Raw genomic sequence first — 15,972 nt, 5'->3', positions numbered from 1 at the left:
CATGAATTTGAAAAATGTCAACGAATTTGAAAATGACCGAAAATAAAAATATGCTTATGAATTATTATTTTTTTCAGAATGTTCACGAATTTTTAAAAACGTGAAATTAAAAAGAAGTTAACGAAATAAAGAAATCATGAATTCTAAAAAACTTTTGTGAATTTGAAAAAGTGTTCAGGAATTCTAGAAGACCATGAAAATAAAAATGAACTTCATGAATTCAAAAAATGTTCACATAACTGAACAAAACTTAATAATTTCAAATAATATTCGTGATTAAACAATGTTCTTGACATTTTAAAAAGTTCATGAATTTCATATAATGTTCCTGAAGTTGAAAATATTTGTAAATTTGAAACAATCATGAATTAAAATAATGTGCACGATTTTGAAAATTACTTGAGAAGTTTTAGAAAACACAAATTCGAATAATGTTTCTGAAGTTAAAAAAATGTTTTTTGAATAAATTTTTCGCAAATTCAAATAATGTTCGTGAAGTTTTAATTTTTTTCATGAATTCTAAAGGAAAAATGAAAACAAAAAACATGTGAAAGAGAAAAAGCAGGAATATACCCGGCCTAGAAGCTCCCAGAACCTTCCTCATACCCTTCACTAGTAACGCACAGTAGCCACTTGATGGGCCAGCCTGCTAGCGAGTGCACGATACTGCTTGCAGTGGGCAATACGTACCATTTTCTATTACTGACGTGCGTAAAAGTGCTGAGTGCTACTAGTGACGCGGGGAAACGGAGCCAGTTCATGCATGATTCGTGAAATCATCATGTGAATGCTATTGTTCGAATAACTCAATACCTGATGGGTTTGTCTTGGTTGAGGATTATTATACACATGCAATGAAAGATCAATGTCGGCTATTGCACATTTGTTGGAGGTAACCTTTTTACATGGCGTAGGAAGAAGCTAAGTGTCGTAGCTCTACAACTGAAGCGGAATTCACATCCCTGGCACATGTCTGTGAAGTGGTATGGCTACGGATCATGTTGATGGAGCTTTCTTCCAATCGAAGCCGTTGATGTAGTATTGTGATAACAAGGTGGCACTTGATATTGCTAACAATCCTGAACAAAGCATATTGAAGTTTGGATATCTGTTAGAATATCAAATCCTTAAGACTCTAATCCATATTTCTCCAGAACTCAAATTCGAACACTGGATATTTCATATTATTCATGGCCACTTTCCACCCTCACCTACTCTCACCGGCGGTGGGGCGAGGCAGCAGGGTCTGTCGCCTCGCGAGTCGCCTAACGGCTCCATTCTCTTGAATTCAAAATACCCCTCTGTCCACTGGGTTGGCAGGCAAGGAAGTCAACGCATGAGCAGATGACAGTGAGCCTGGATCCTCAGTAACAGGAACCTTCGTTGCTGCCACGTTTCGCACGAGCAGAGCATCAGTCTGCATTTTCAGAATTAGTCATCAGAATCAACCATTTTCAGTGTGATTTTATTGACGAAAAGGGCGACAAAAATAAAGATGAACCGCCATCACAAGGAACCGTTGTTGTGATGTATGTCCATGGAGTCAGGCAAAGCACTAGCAGCGTCGACGTGCAGACCATCAGCCGTGCATGCATGAGCTCACAATCATTTTCAGAATTATTGATCCATCAGCTGGTGTTCATTGCATCCACGATGATCATTTCTCTCTGCGACACACGTATTCCATTCAACTGTTGCTCTGCTAAGGAAAAATAGTTGCTCTGATCTTGCGACTTTTTTCTCCACATAAAAACAAGTGTTAATTAGTCTCACAATGCACATCGCAAGATGATCCACGCTGCAGATCAATGCTGCTCAACTTACAATGTCACCACCCACCTCCTGCTGTCAATAGTAAATAAAACAAGATCATCACAATCACATGGCTGTAATAAGCTAGCTAGAACTACTAATTACCAAACGCGTGTGTCCGTCTGGACTTGGGAGCGGTAGCATAGAGATAGGTTTCTCACCCATTAGTTTACACGTCCTTTGATGGAGCTTGCCCGGGTCAAAGATATCAGCTGTCCTGCATGGTGGAGCACTACCCCCTGGCTGCTGCTCCATGAATACATTACTCGTCTTGAGGTGATCTACGCCTGGAGATCTGGGGAGCACGCAAGAATCTCATTAAATGCCATCTTGCATCATGTTGACTTTGCAAATCTGGACGGCGAAATTACATTACCGCGAAACTGTCGGTTTTGCACTCCAGATCGGCTGTCATCGACGCGACCATCGGATGCGCGATGGACGGGCTGAAGCTTGTGCAGCCTCTCCATGGGTAGGTAGCCGGCCAGCGTCACTTCTTCCCCGCAGTCAGTCAATTCTCTCGTGTAATTAGTCGGTAATTAGTGTAAGTCAATGCACATCTTCTTAGTAACTGATGATCCCATGGCTCAAAGCATATAATAGTATGGTAACCAGTACTTCGGTGTCATGTGCATTGGCATATTAGTGCATCAGTATAGCCTGCATCACACATCTGCCTCCAAAGTCCTACCATTCCCAAAACCCAGGCAAAGGCCAAGGGAAACAAGCTGTACCATTGATCCCCTCTACATCGCATAGAGCACGGTCCTGCAATGGAATCGAGCGGTCTGAGGAAGAGAGTAGCCGATATGATGGATGGGGGCAAGTACAAGCCAAAAGGCTATGGGATGGCCGGCGCCGGCCAGAGGCTCCCATGTGCGCTGCTTCTGCTGCTGGTTCTCGCCGGCACCGCGTTGAGCGTCGTCGTCATGCACAAGGTCAGGGAGCAGCGCGCCTTTGCTGTGGTTCTCAAGGAACGGGACGTGCAGGCCGTCTCCCTCCGGATCCAACTCCAGGTACCATGCCTCATGTCTTCTGTTTTAGATCATGCATGCAGACAAGCTGGTGCAAGATCAACCATTCTGCATCATATAGGAATGAATCTGCACCTTTTAAGAGTGTCAAATTGCACCAACTGTAGAACAGTTTAGGAGTTGGGAAGTTTATCTGTGCCAACCTCTGCTAGAATTAGCTGCCGCCTCCCTTTTCTTTCTAGTCGAATATGGATGCCCCTCTCAAGATGCAAATTCTTGCTCATGGTTTCCAATTTATGCACAACGTTTTCATCAGTAATAACCAGGTGTATGAAATAGGAATATTGCTCTAAACACCAGTTGATTTACAGCAGAGATTTGCTACGGTGAAGCTATACATGTGTTTTTTGACATGTGCTTTGATTGCCATCTTTTTTTCAGTTACTACACACTAAGAATCTTATTTATGTACCAGACGTATATATAAGTGTGGTTTCTAAATTCAAGGAAAATATAACTAACCAAACATTGTACCATTCATTCTTATTTATGTACCAGAAAGAGAAGGCATATGGCAAAGAGACGAAGAGGAAGGCGGAAGAAATGAAGGCCACAATGTCTTCCCTGAGAACACAGAAGACAGACCTGAAAACAAAGCTCAAGACGCTGGAAGCCACAGCCACAATCCTCAAGAACGCGCAGAAAGAACTCGAAGCATCTCTCAAGGAGAGAGAGAGCCGCATCAGCCAAATGGAAGGGAAAGCCGCAAATCTTCACAGCACCCGGAAAGCACTAGAAGCATCTCTCAAGGAACGAGAAAACCGCATCAAGCAAATGCAAGATAAAGTCACGAGCCTTGAGAAGACTCAGAAAGAACAGGAGCTGTCTCTAAAGGCCAGAGACAGCCGCATCCGCCAACTGGAAGAGAAAACCGCCGCGGCGTCAAATCCTGACCAGATGGCAGCTCTCATGGAAATCCTGCAGCGGAAGGAAGCCGAGCTCGAGGAGATCAAGACCAGGTTCCAGGACTACAGGACTACAGACAGAAAGGTCGTAGGTAGTAAGAGCACTTCGGCACGAACAAACCCAACGACACCTGCCGTTGTAGTAGCAGGAAAGGTTACAAACTCCAGCAGGAATAGTACTGTACCTGCTAGATCAGAAGAGAAGAAAGCTGGCAACACAACAGTGACAGAAAGCAAACTTCAGAAACCAAAGACCAGATCTTTAGAAGAAAAGCCAGCGAAGCTCGCAGTCGCAGGCAATACACAAGTTGATGATTTGCAAGAGCAAGACACTGATTTCTTAGATATGGATGATATTTATGGAGACAGCCATGCCAAGAAGTCTGAACTTGCTCGGCGGAACAAGAAGGTTTTGACCGACAGTCATGTCGAAAACCAAAAATCAGGGCACCCCCTGGACCAGCAGGACAGCCACCATGTCAGATATAACAAGCTACTTGAGAAGGAAAACATCAAACCAGATGAAACCAAGAAGAAGAACAGTACTGTTGGGCCCTTGGAAAAGATCTCCAAAGATGAAACCAAGATGAAGAACAGTGCTGTTGGGCACTTGGAAAAGATCTCCAAAGATGAAACCAAGAAGAAGAACAGTACTGTTGGGCACTTGGAAAAGATCTCCAAAGACAGCTTAAGCGACGTCAACCTAGACAGACCGAGACAAGGGGTGGCTGCTGCTGCTGATGTGAAGCCCAAGGTGCCTGTAAATGATGATTTGCAGCAAAACAAGAAGCAGAAGAACAAAAAGCCCAAATCCAAGAAGAAGGTGGTCGATACTTCAACTTGGTGATGGATTAGTTACAAAAGGAAGGTAAGTAGAGACCACATTGTTTTGAACCTAAAATGGTTACTGTGATAATAGAGGACTAGAACAGAAGAAATGCCATTTCCATATGTCGAAATACAATCGAGAAATGAAGGCTGTAATGTTTCCGAGCAATTGATACTGTAATATTTTTACACTTTGTCTTGTGTTGACAAAGCAATTTTGCACACGGTAGACTATAAGGTTTGCAACACTAGACTAAATTTGTTCTTGAGTATTGTAATTATTCCGCCCCACTGATTTCATTAGCAAGAATGTTGTGACCCCGCCCGGACAAGCAATATGGTAGCTCAAAAACTACAAACATGCATGTCATGGGTAAAAATTGTTACACAACAAGTTATAGTGTCAGAACATGCTTGAATAAAGATGCAGTGCAACACTGAGTAGATGCAAATAGGTGAACATAGTCTATCACACAGCTATTCAGAACTCTGTCGGAATATAGCATCAAATAACTGCAAGTATATATTCACATGAGAAATGGAGATGCTACAATATAGGATGAGTAAAGTAGTACAAACTAACCGTGTAGCTCTGCAGCTTGGATCGTGTATCCTCTCAGCGGTGCACGGGCACCGCCACTCGCACGGTTGCACCTAAGGGCATCTCCAGTGGCAGAACCCCCCACTTTCCCCTTAATGTCGGTCCGGGAGATTCCGGGCAGTGTCATACCTCAAATGTCTGCAAAAAGAGAAAAGAAAAAAAATAACTTTGTCAACAATGGAGTTCCCCAAACTATTCGCGAGGGCGTGGCGACAACACACGTCGACAAACTATTCGCACATTTGCCAGTGCATTTCATCGAACAGGTTGGGTGCACTGCTGTGGTGGAGGCCGACGTGTGTTGTCGCCACGCCCTCGCGAGGGGGACTTGAGGCGCTGTCCTCCAGCATGGCCGGCAGGGTGGGCGGCGTAGGGGAGTGCCCTCGTCGCTGCATGGTGGCCGCGGAGGCCTTCATCTCCGCTGCGTGGCTGCCGAGGACGAACGTGGGCCGGTGCGCGCATCAGAGCAACGCCGGGGCGCACATCGTGCTAGTGACACACAGTGAGCGGGCGCGGCAAGTGGTAGACACGGTGACCGTAGGTTCGTTTCCCTCTCAGTTTGCAACGGATGCAAACTTTCCTAGCGGTGATCAGTTAGAAAAAAAAAACTTCCATTTTCATTTGCGAAAAGAAAAAAACTTCCCTTAGCGCAACACTTGGAAACATTTAACGATGGAAACAGATTTTTGCCCCGTTTTATCTATATCTACATACCAATATAAAAAGATCAAAAGGGCAGATCTAATTAATCTGGGTCATCAAATCATGTCAATCCAACGACCTAGACCGCTTCAATGTTGAGCGATCAACATGTTTAGTGTGCAGTTAAATTCATGCAAAATATAGTGTTAATCACATAATAACACGCAAATAATATCCTACTTAATATCCACATGCACTCAATATACTTCCAAATTAACGTGCATTGCACATGCACATTGACTAGTTATATCTATACCAATATAAAAAGACCCAAATGGGCAGATCCAAACCATTTCGACCGTCAAATCATGTTATCTAGCGGTTCAAATCGCTCCAATGTTGAGCACCAAACACGTTTAACACTCTAATTACCCACCACTGTCATTGGTTATAAACACGTTTTAACTCAATGTTATCCCTTGAAATCTGCCATGTAATTAATATCCTACCATCTATACCAATATAAAAAGATCCAAATGGGCAGATTCAAATCATCTCGACTGTCAAATCATGTTATCCAGCGGTTCAAATCGCTCCAATGTTGAGCATCCAACACGTTTAACGCTCTAATTATCCACCACTGCCATTGGTTATAAACACGTTTTAACTCAATGCTATCCCTTGAAATCTGCCATGTAATTAATATCCTATCATTCCCGCGAAAAAGTAATTGATATCTTACCAAATACCAACGTGCAACAGATATATCTTACCTAATATAACGTGCAACTAATATCCTACCTAATATAAACGTGCATTGCACGTACATTATTACTAGTATAAATAACATCTAACCTCCATGACTCCCTAGGAGGGAGAATGGCGCTAAGCGTCGCTGCTGTTGACCCCACATCAGACATAGGTTTTCATTCGGAACCCGGACACGAAGAGGAGCACCACAACCACATCTTCAAGAAGATAGCGGCGTCTATGATTGTCGTTGTTGTCGGCGACAACGCGTGAAACTTTCGCTCGGCAGCTCCTCCGTGTCACCAGGAGGTCTCCAGGGCAAACGGTTAACTGTTTAAAATTTTGAAGAGTTATGTAAAAAAAATGTCTCAATCCTTCATTTTTAAGCGAGCACGAGCGATTCTTTAGAAGCAACAATAAATAAATAAGATTACTTCTCCTCATACGTGTGTGACGCCTCCTCCTTCCGTCTGCCGCCCTGGTGATCAAGAAAATGTAACCTGCACAACCCTCACATCTCTGTCTACACTATCCGGCGGCGATGAGTTTGGTTGGTCTCCTAGATCAGGGCAACGAAGTTGTTGGTCTACGGGCTCATCATCGCCCACCACTTGCTCCCCTCTCGCTGGACGCAAGAACCTCCTAATGAGTGGGCATACCCACCCGCCCCGCCATCGACAACGTCGTTGCTGCTCTTCCTCTCCTCCTCATCGTCTTCGTCCTCCTTCGGCTCTCACTAGCGCTCGCTGAGGCATTGGCAGCAGAAGCATCGCACGTACCAGTGTAACTAGCCTTCTGGTCAGGCGCTCCGCCATGTCGCATCTTCGTGCCGAGCCAATCCAGAAACGGTGCCGCTAGCGGTATCCGTCCGGCTAGCTTGCACACCGGCCAATGCGGGTACAATGACCTATATAGGCTCCCTGCTGCACTCAGACGACACGTTGATGCGGTTTAGTACCCATCTCCAACCAGTTCTCTCATCATGGGCACCAGATGCCGACATTGATTGAGATTTTTTTACGAATCGACCCGTTGATGTTGTATACAACCATAGATGCTCGACAAATACCAGGAGTAGGACATTCAGAAGGAGACACTGTCATTCGCTCCAGCCAAGTGCATCATGCTCTGAGAGAAAATATTCTAGCGAATTTTTGGCAGCGCGGAAGGAGAAAGAAGGGGAAGAAAAGGTGGAAGAGTGACTTACATGAGGGTCTAGTTCATTTGAGGAGTTACATATAGGGTGTCGGTTAGGTTCGGCCACTATACAACTTCTCAAATTTAAGTAGAACTTTGAGGAAGCATTTGAGGAGTTAAAGGATAGGGATCAACTAGAGGTGTCCTGACACATCAAACATTCACCCTGCCACCTAACCTTGTTGTCTTTGTTAACAACCACCATGTCAATCTTTCTTCTGATTTCTAGAAACTTCAAATGACCAAGAGATCTGCAAGCCAATTTTCGGTGGCAACATACACATTTCATCCCGATGATGCCATTCTCCACATAATCCGTGATGAAATGCCATCTTAGCAAGTAGTCGTCCAACCCATGAACCTGTCAAAGCAATATATTCCGCTTCATATGATGAAACTGCCCACTATATGTCTTCGTGTTTGGATGCCTTAGCTACCATAACCATGTACCTCCGTCCCATAATATAAGAACATTTTTTACACTAGTGTAGTGTGAAAAATGTTCTTATATTTTGAGACAGAGGGAGTATTTGTTAATATAAAGTTTGGATAAACTCCATCTCATCTGCTAAATGTTAATAGACACATCACATAAGACATGATTGAAATTTGTATGAAGAATCTTATTTCCCAAAAGGAGTTGCCTGGATGATATGTCTAAACTTAGACCTCCGTCAGACCAACAAAGTTCAGAACAATGACACATTTTGAGAAATGATTGAACGTGACATTGAACTACTACATTCTGTACCACCCATCTTTATTTATGTCTCAAACTACTCATATTTTCATACAAATATATAGTTGTGAAATAATAATGTTCATAAGTGCATTAACAGTAATGTTCCACATGCAATAGTTTGTGCTCATGCGAGGGATAAAGCACATTTATGCTTCACGAGACACAGAGCACAAATATGCTCTCGGTTAGTTGAAAAGAAATCACAAAAAACCCAAGAAGAACAAAAGATAAACTAGAGAAAATGACAAAAATAAATAAATTAGGGAGGACGAAAAAAAATTACTGTTAATGTCAAACCACGAAAAACCCAAGAAAAAAAACTAGAGAAAATGTAAAAAAAAATCAGGTAAGACAGAAACAAATAGAAAAACAATTGAAAAACCCGGAAAAGAAACATCATAAAACGGCAAAAACCGAAGGAAATTCAGTTGTAGGTTGGTACTGTGCCCTCCGCGGCGTGCCCCTCGTTCCGTCTCATCATCACCGGCCATGCCTTCCTACGCTGCTACTGTGCCCTCCACCCACTGCCTCTCATCGACGCGTTCACCGATGATGCCTTCGTCTCGGCCCAGTCGCCACACCCCCTCCACTGTCACCACCGGCGCCTTCGACTTCTCCTGCTGCTCACCCCCCCCCCCCACTCCCCGCCCGCCCTCCCGGCAGCTGGCCGTGTCTGGAGGGCGATCGTCTTCTTCAATGGATGCGCCCCTACTCGCCGGCAGCTCAGTCCAACGCAAATGCGGCGTCCCTGCTTTGGACTTCCATTACCACAATTTTTTGATCAGGGACTTCGCTGTGTGCGACCCTGTGCACCGCCGCTACATCCTGCTGCTGGCTACAAGAAGATTTACAATAAAAAGTTGTTGTAGTTGCTGGGCAATGTAATAGGAACGTCGTCGCTGTAGAAAATATGAAACCCTAGAATTATGTGTTGTATTGATCTGACCCTTGTAGGGGTATATATAGAGTACAATGTAGAAGAAGCTTGGAGTACAAGGCAAGAGTATTGTGTGTTTAAATTAAGTCTATCTCTTTCTCCTTATCTCTAGCTAATCACGTTTATACTTCTAACATCCCCCCTCAGTCGTAGCGGGAGTGAAGCGGACGATTATGACTGAATTTGAAGTCGTGTGCTTCCGTCGTCTTCTCCGCTGCTCCACCATCAACCGCGTCTCTGATGGGTCGGCACCTAGGGTGGTGACTGCGTCCCCTTCTGGTGCCTTCCTTGTCCCTTCTCTTTTCCCTCCCGCAGTCACAGCAGGAGTGGCGTGAACGCTGGTGACGACGTGGACGCTGTTGACTAGAGTTGTTGCCGATATGTTGATGTAGACCAAGCCATTAATGTCGATATCGAGGTAGCCGATCATGGTGTTGTAGCCGTGGTCGAGGTAGTCGTGGTCGATGATGTAGTTGCCTTCCCTCCCTCTTTAATGAGAGATGCAAAATAAAAAAGTGAAGTAAGGGTGCTCTGGTCGTGCATGATGAAGTCGCACAAAGCCTGGAAGGGGCAAAAAAATGTCCTATGACGGAGCTGCAAACGTGGATGATGCACCTTGCGGATGTCAGAGGGTACCGTCGGCGACGAGTCCGCCGGTTTTGCCAAGACCGGAGGAAGCCCATTGAGCACACATCGGTTTTGCCAAAACCATGTGGCCGTGTAGGATCGTCACTGTAGTGACGTTGTGTTGATGCAGTCGTGCCGTCGTGGATGACGCGGTCGATGCCGTCATCGTGACGTGGTCATTGCCGTCGTCGAGGTCGTGTCTTGCAGAAAAGTCTGTCAGAGGATGCTAGATGTCCATCTTGTGAACGAGCTGGCGACGGTGTGTTGACAATGATGGTGATGAAGACCACGTTGATGAAGATCTTGACAATAAAGTGTCGGCGTTGGTGCAGCGGCATGTCGACGATGATACGTCGCTTGAAGGCTTCCGTCCGTGACGACGAAGTGTCGATGTTCGTGCCGTGCCGAAGAAGGTGTTGTCCTGTCTCGTACAGCTCGATATTGTTCGGCTCAGGAGGAGTGAGTTTAGTTGCAGATCGGTGGCTTGATGCAGAATAACTCATGCAAACATGCATGTGGATGCGTGCGGGCGTTCACCCTCCCGCGATCGATGCATGGCTGGTTCGCTCGATGAAGACGGATGATGCAGATGGCTGACCTGCGTTGCTCCCGTCCGGCGTCCGTGCAGGACGCGTAGATGATGCGCCGGTCTCCTATTTGCCGGCTCGTTCGGCCGGCCTGCGCTGCTCCTCGCATACGCCCGCACGTTGCTGTAGAGCGGACGTGGTGATGGAGGGTTGTCGAGGCAACTTAGCGCCCCGCTTCGCTTGGAATTGCTGGTCCGGCGGGCGGATGGTCGATGCAGAGCCCGTGCGTGTGTGTCGTCGTCCCGACCGTATCGGTATAGCGTCATGCATGGAGTTGCTTGAGTCGAAGTAGATTGATCTGTCACGTCACGGAGTTGCCGGCATCTGATGCTTCGTGACGCCTCTGCTCGTGGTCTTCTGGAGCCGGTCGTGTGCGTGAACCTGACTAAAATCCATCAGACCACATCCATCATGTGCATGGATCAATTGACACATGGACGTGGGATGTTCTTGGCTTGCTGATGTTGCGTGTGCACCAGGAAAAGACCTGCGTGTATCGGGTACATCACTCGCGATCTCGCGTTGGAGTCGATGTCGTGGCGCAGCTCCACCGGGACGCTTGGGCCCTTCGTGCGCTTCATCGCCTGGGCTCTTCGTGCGCTGCTCCTCTGGATCGCCCTAGAGTCGACTGTCGCCGGCCGCTCGTGGGACGTGGCGTGTCAGTCGCGCACTCTTGGACGCCTTCCGGTGCCGGATCTACTGAAGCTTGAAGACGATGTTGGGCTGGAGGATGACTCTATTGGATCGCGTTTCTACGACGTCAAAGCTGCTGCGATTGCACCGGATGTTTGAGGACCAAAATGATTATTTGGTGGCTAAAAAAAATCTACTAGAGGAAATTTCGAAATTGATCTAATCTAAACTAGAAAATCGATCTCTTTAATTGATCAGGTGCCGCACCCCCGGGGAGAGGAGATTAATCTTCCCGGGGGCAGCGAGTTGCGAAAGCGGCGGAAGGTCCTATGATCGGCGTCGTTGGACAAATCATTCTAATACCATGTAGAAAATATGAAACCCTAGAATTATGTGTTGTATTGATCTGACCCTCGTAGGGGTATATATAGAGTACAACGTAGAAGAGGCTTGGAGTACAAGGCAAAATATTGTGTGTTTAAATTAAGTCTATCTCTTTCTCCTTATCTCTAGCTAATCACGTTTATACTTCTAACAGTTGCAAATATCCAGTGTCAACTTCAAGCATGCAGCGATCGATATTTTTTTTTACAGAAAAGTAGTCGAGATATTTGATGCTTGTTATATGCTAGCCTTATTTTTTCTATCGGTGCCTTTGAGGGTGCTTGGATCCAAGGGACTATTTTTAGTCTAACTAAAAATAGTCTTTTTTAGAGGCTAAAGTTCCAAGCACCCCTGACTAAAGAGAGGTTAGGACTAGTCTTGAGGCTAAAAACTTTTAGTCATAGGAAACCTACTAAAATATGTATTAGCCCTCTCTCTCCTCATTTAATTCCTCTACTTTAACACATGCGAGTTCTGGATTGGATGGTTTGGAGGATAATAAATGCTCAATAATTTGATTTTAGTCTTTTTAGTATTTGGATCCAAACATGGGTGAGGCTAGCAAGTTTTAGTCCCATTACTTTTAGTCATGGGACTAAAACGTATCCAAGCACCCTCTTTGTTTATATGGAAAGTTAATGTTGTTTCATCTATCCACAAATAAGAGTTGTTTCCTCCGAGCGTGCTGCCGTGGAGTGAAAAAGTGATGCGTTGGAATGCATGCGTATTGAAAGTGATGCGTGGATCGGATGTATTCACTGGATGCCACATCAAAAGCCATGATGTACGGGTCCTTACGTACAATTTATTTGAAGTCTATTCCAGTTTCTGACCTTTTTCGTACCGACCATTTACAAAGCACTGAATCTCTGAACATTTTTTGTTACTGCAAGGTAAATTCTGAGCTTGCTTGATTGACTCAGCTCCTGCAATGACACGGTCTACTGAAAAAGCGATTGATACCACATGCTGCGGAGAAGTTTGCAGTCCAGCAATCAACTGAGAAAGCAGCTACCCAAGCTGCTAAAGTGATAATTATGCAGTCCAGAAATCAACTGGGAATGTTTGCTACGATAACTTTGACCAGACTTGGTCCAATCTCTCTTCTCCACCACTTTAAGCCACCTAAATCTCAATGAGTTACCACTTCTCGATAGATTGTTTAATTGGTCTAGCACGTTTACCTTGACAAAGCTTCTGCCGACCATAAGAGGAGCCTTCTATTATGCCTTGTCGGTCGATGTGTTCTTGGACATCTCATCATGGCCTTTCAGCTTCGTCTAATATTTCTAAATGTGTTTCGGTTCAACAAGGGGCTACCAAGAAGAGCTCTTTTATCATTTGCTATGTATGTGCTGAAGCTCCCTGACAAGCTCATCAAGTGTTTCAACCGTGCAAGACGGCACTGCCTTTGAAGAAAAGTCATAGACAAAGACGACCATACCAACCCGCTTGCCTCCTGGGAGATGATCTGCCGACCAAAAATGAAGGGAGGTTTGGGGATCCTTGATCGAAAATACCAAACTAAGCCTTACTCCTCAAATTCATACACAAAATCATGCATAAAGAGGACATCCCTTAGGTTTTGTTGGTTTGGTACAAACACTACTCTTAGATGCTCCACCACAGGCCATGCAAGTGTGTGGATCCTTCTGGTGGCGCCATGTATTCTCGGTAATGGAGATATAGAGAGGGATTACAACGTGTTTGCCTAATGCTGGGGATACTGTGTTGCTTTGGAAGGATGTTTAGAACCAGGATATTGCAATTTGGAAAACTCTGCCTCATTTGTTTTCGTTTATTTCAAATGAAGACATCTCCATTGCTCAATATGTTGCTGACCAAACTCCCCAGATTAATTTCTATCTTCCTCTGTCCATACAAGCTAGGGATGAGCTAAACAATTGGATTGAGGACCTAGTACTGCACCCCATGATGTCGGATGAGTGGATTACGTGCTGGGGAGATGTGAGATACAAGGCAAAGAGATATTATGATTTCTGTTTCAGAGATATCAGCACCCCAGGGCAGATCACTAGCATATGGAAGTCCAAATGCATGATAAGACACAAAAAATTTTCTTGGTTCATGTTAGTTGATTGACTAAATACAAGAGACATGATATGTAGGGGGCATTTTAATATTGGAGAGGACCACTCATGTCTCCTTTGCCCCACTGAAGCTCTTGAAACATCCTTGCATTTGTTCTTTGAATGCCAATTCAATGTGCGTTGCTGGCAGATTCTTCAGATCTCTTGGAACACCAACCTTGGAATGCAAGACATGTTTAACAATGCCTCAAGAGACTGACAGATTGCCCCTCACCTGTTTAAGGAGATGTCAATCCTGGCTGCTTGGAACATTTGGAATACCAGGAGGATCTTCAAATTCTAAAGCTAGGGGTCAACACTGAGCTAGCAAACTCTCTGACTTACTCGTGTTGTGTGATACCCTAGCTGTCTAAGTGTTGCATCAATTATTTTGTTTTCTTTGATACTTTTGACTAGAGGGCTCCACTCTACACAGTGACTCCATCATTGTAAATAGTAAGATTTCTATTGAAAATATCCCATTGTTCTTAATATAATTCAACAGTAGGAGCCTCTCCTGCTGTTTTCGAGGTCAAAAAAATAAAAGATGAGCTCCAGCGAACGGCCATTGATGCAGCAGCAAAGTCGGCATCCTAGCTAGGGTTGCTCTGTTTCTTTTTCTGTTTCAGTAGTGGCAGTTTGCTGAATTGCTGCTCATCTCCGTTCTGTAGTACATGTTTTCCTTTGACAAACACCAATACATCCTGCGGACGTTTCTTTTCTTCTCCAAAAACAATTGATTTCTGAAGGACTTCTTTATTTTCCTGAAAGAAAGATCTCTGCGGTGATCGTTTGTTTCCTAAGGAAATCTTTTGGCTTCACCTACGGGCGTGTCGTATACATGAACATCGGAAACACAAAAGGAAAGAAGGAAAACATGCCATCCATGAACGAGAGACGGAGACGTGTGAACAAAACACGGTGGCCTTGGCCTCAGTGCCGGCGGCGGCGACCTGTTCACCGTGACGCCGGAGCCGGACATGTAAAGCCAGTTAGGCCTGGCTTGCTGCCTCGCCTGCATGGTGCACGCTCCTACCACCTCCGCCAGCCTGGTGCTGCTCTTCTGCCGCTACAACCTCCACCTGCACACACGGCGGTCATCGTTTGGTCCCGGTATCACAATTTTTTTTATTTTTTTTGCGGATGCCGGTATCACAAAATTAAAGGGTTGACAAGTACGTTAGGTGCGTCACTGGTCGCAATTTGATAGTTTTCTATATTCATTTATTTAAAATTTTTTATTTCTTAAATCATGAATCCAAATCCCAAACTATCTTCACTATTGGATATCTTATGTCAAGATCTTTAAAACTAGATTCCATGAGTTCAAAAAAAAGATTCCATGTTAATAGGTTTCAACTAACTTTTTTATAAAAAATAGAAAAAAAAGTCGGAAGAATAAAAAAAAACCAAGCCGAAAACACGTTTTCTTTTCTTTTTTCGAAACTCACCGTGCCTCTCGCGAAAACAAATATGTTTTCTCAAGGAAGAAAAATCTATTTTCTTTTCCTTTCCGAGAGGCACAGATATGCCTCTCGCAGAAGCAAATCTCTTCCACCACAAAAAACAAATATATGCCTGCCGTGGAAGCCAAAAACTAATTTCTTTTTTTTCTCCGAGAGGCACAATTATGTCTCCATGAGAAGCAAATATGTGCCTCGCGTGAAAGAGCCAGAAACACGTTTTTGTTTCCTTTTCCAAGAGTTGTGCTTCCTGCGGTAGCAAATTCGTGGAAGCAAGAAAATGCATTTTTGCTTCTCACGGAAGCAAATATATGTCGTCTGTGTAAGAACAAAAATATTTTTCACGCAAATTTTATTTCCTCCACAACCGGGCAAAAACCAAAAAAACTGAAAAGGAAACCATCTAAAACCTAAAAACGCGTACAAAAATAATAAAGAAAATTCCTAAGGGAGCGTCCAACATGTGACACGTGGTAGTGGCTGAGAGCACGCTCTCAACCCAACAAATTGACCCTTGCGGGGCTCTTGCAAGGGGTACCCTTTGATTAGTTGCTCTCTCTGGGTCCTGGCTGCGGTTGGCCCCCTCATGGGTATCATGGGCCTCGTCTTCCAAGCCCGCTACATCGTCGTCGCCTTCATGTGTGTCTGCGAGTTGCTGTGTAGGGCAGCTCGAGCGTGTCTGTAAACAAGTTTTATTGGGTCTGTAAACAAGTTTTATTGGGTCTGATCATGTGTGTTGT

The 15,972-nt window shown here is 44.7% G+C and overlaps 1 protein-coding gene across 1 annotated transcript; it reads left to right on the top strand.

Moving 5' to 3' along the window:
- Positions 1-2,329: 2,329 nt before the first annotated feature.
- Positions 2,330-4,825, top strand: LOC125549427 (spindle pole body component 110-like). Its single transcript, XM_048712841.1, has 2 exons — positions 2,330-2,828; positions 3,345-4,825. Exons 1-2 carry the CDS (start codon positions 2,586-2,588, stop codon positions 4,596-4,598), a joined length of 1,497 nt encoding a protein of 498 aa, XP_048568798.1. The 5' UTR covers positions 2,330-2,585; the 3' UTR covers positions 4,599-4,825.
- Positions 4,826-15,972: the final 11,147 nt, after the last annotated feature.

The sequence above is a fragment of the Triticum urartu genome, chromosome 3 (assembly GCF_003073215.2).
Source record: "Triticum urartu cultivar G1812 chromosome 3, Tu2.1, whole genome shotgun sequence".
NCBI classification, from domain to species: Eukaryota; Viridiplantae; Streptophyta; class Magnoliopsida; order Poales; family Poaceae; genus Triticum; species Triticum urartu.
Note: the sequence above shows the minus strand (reverse complement) of the source record. Positions and strands in the feature narration are given on the sequence as shown.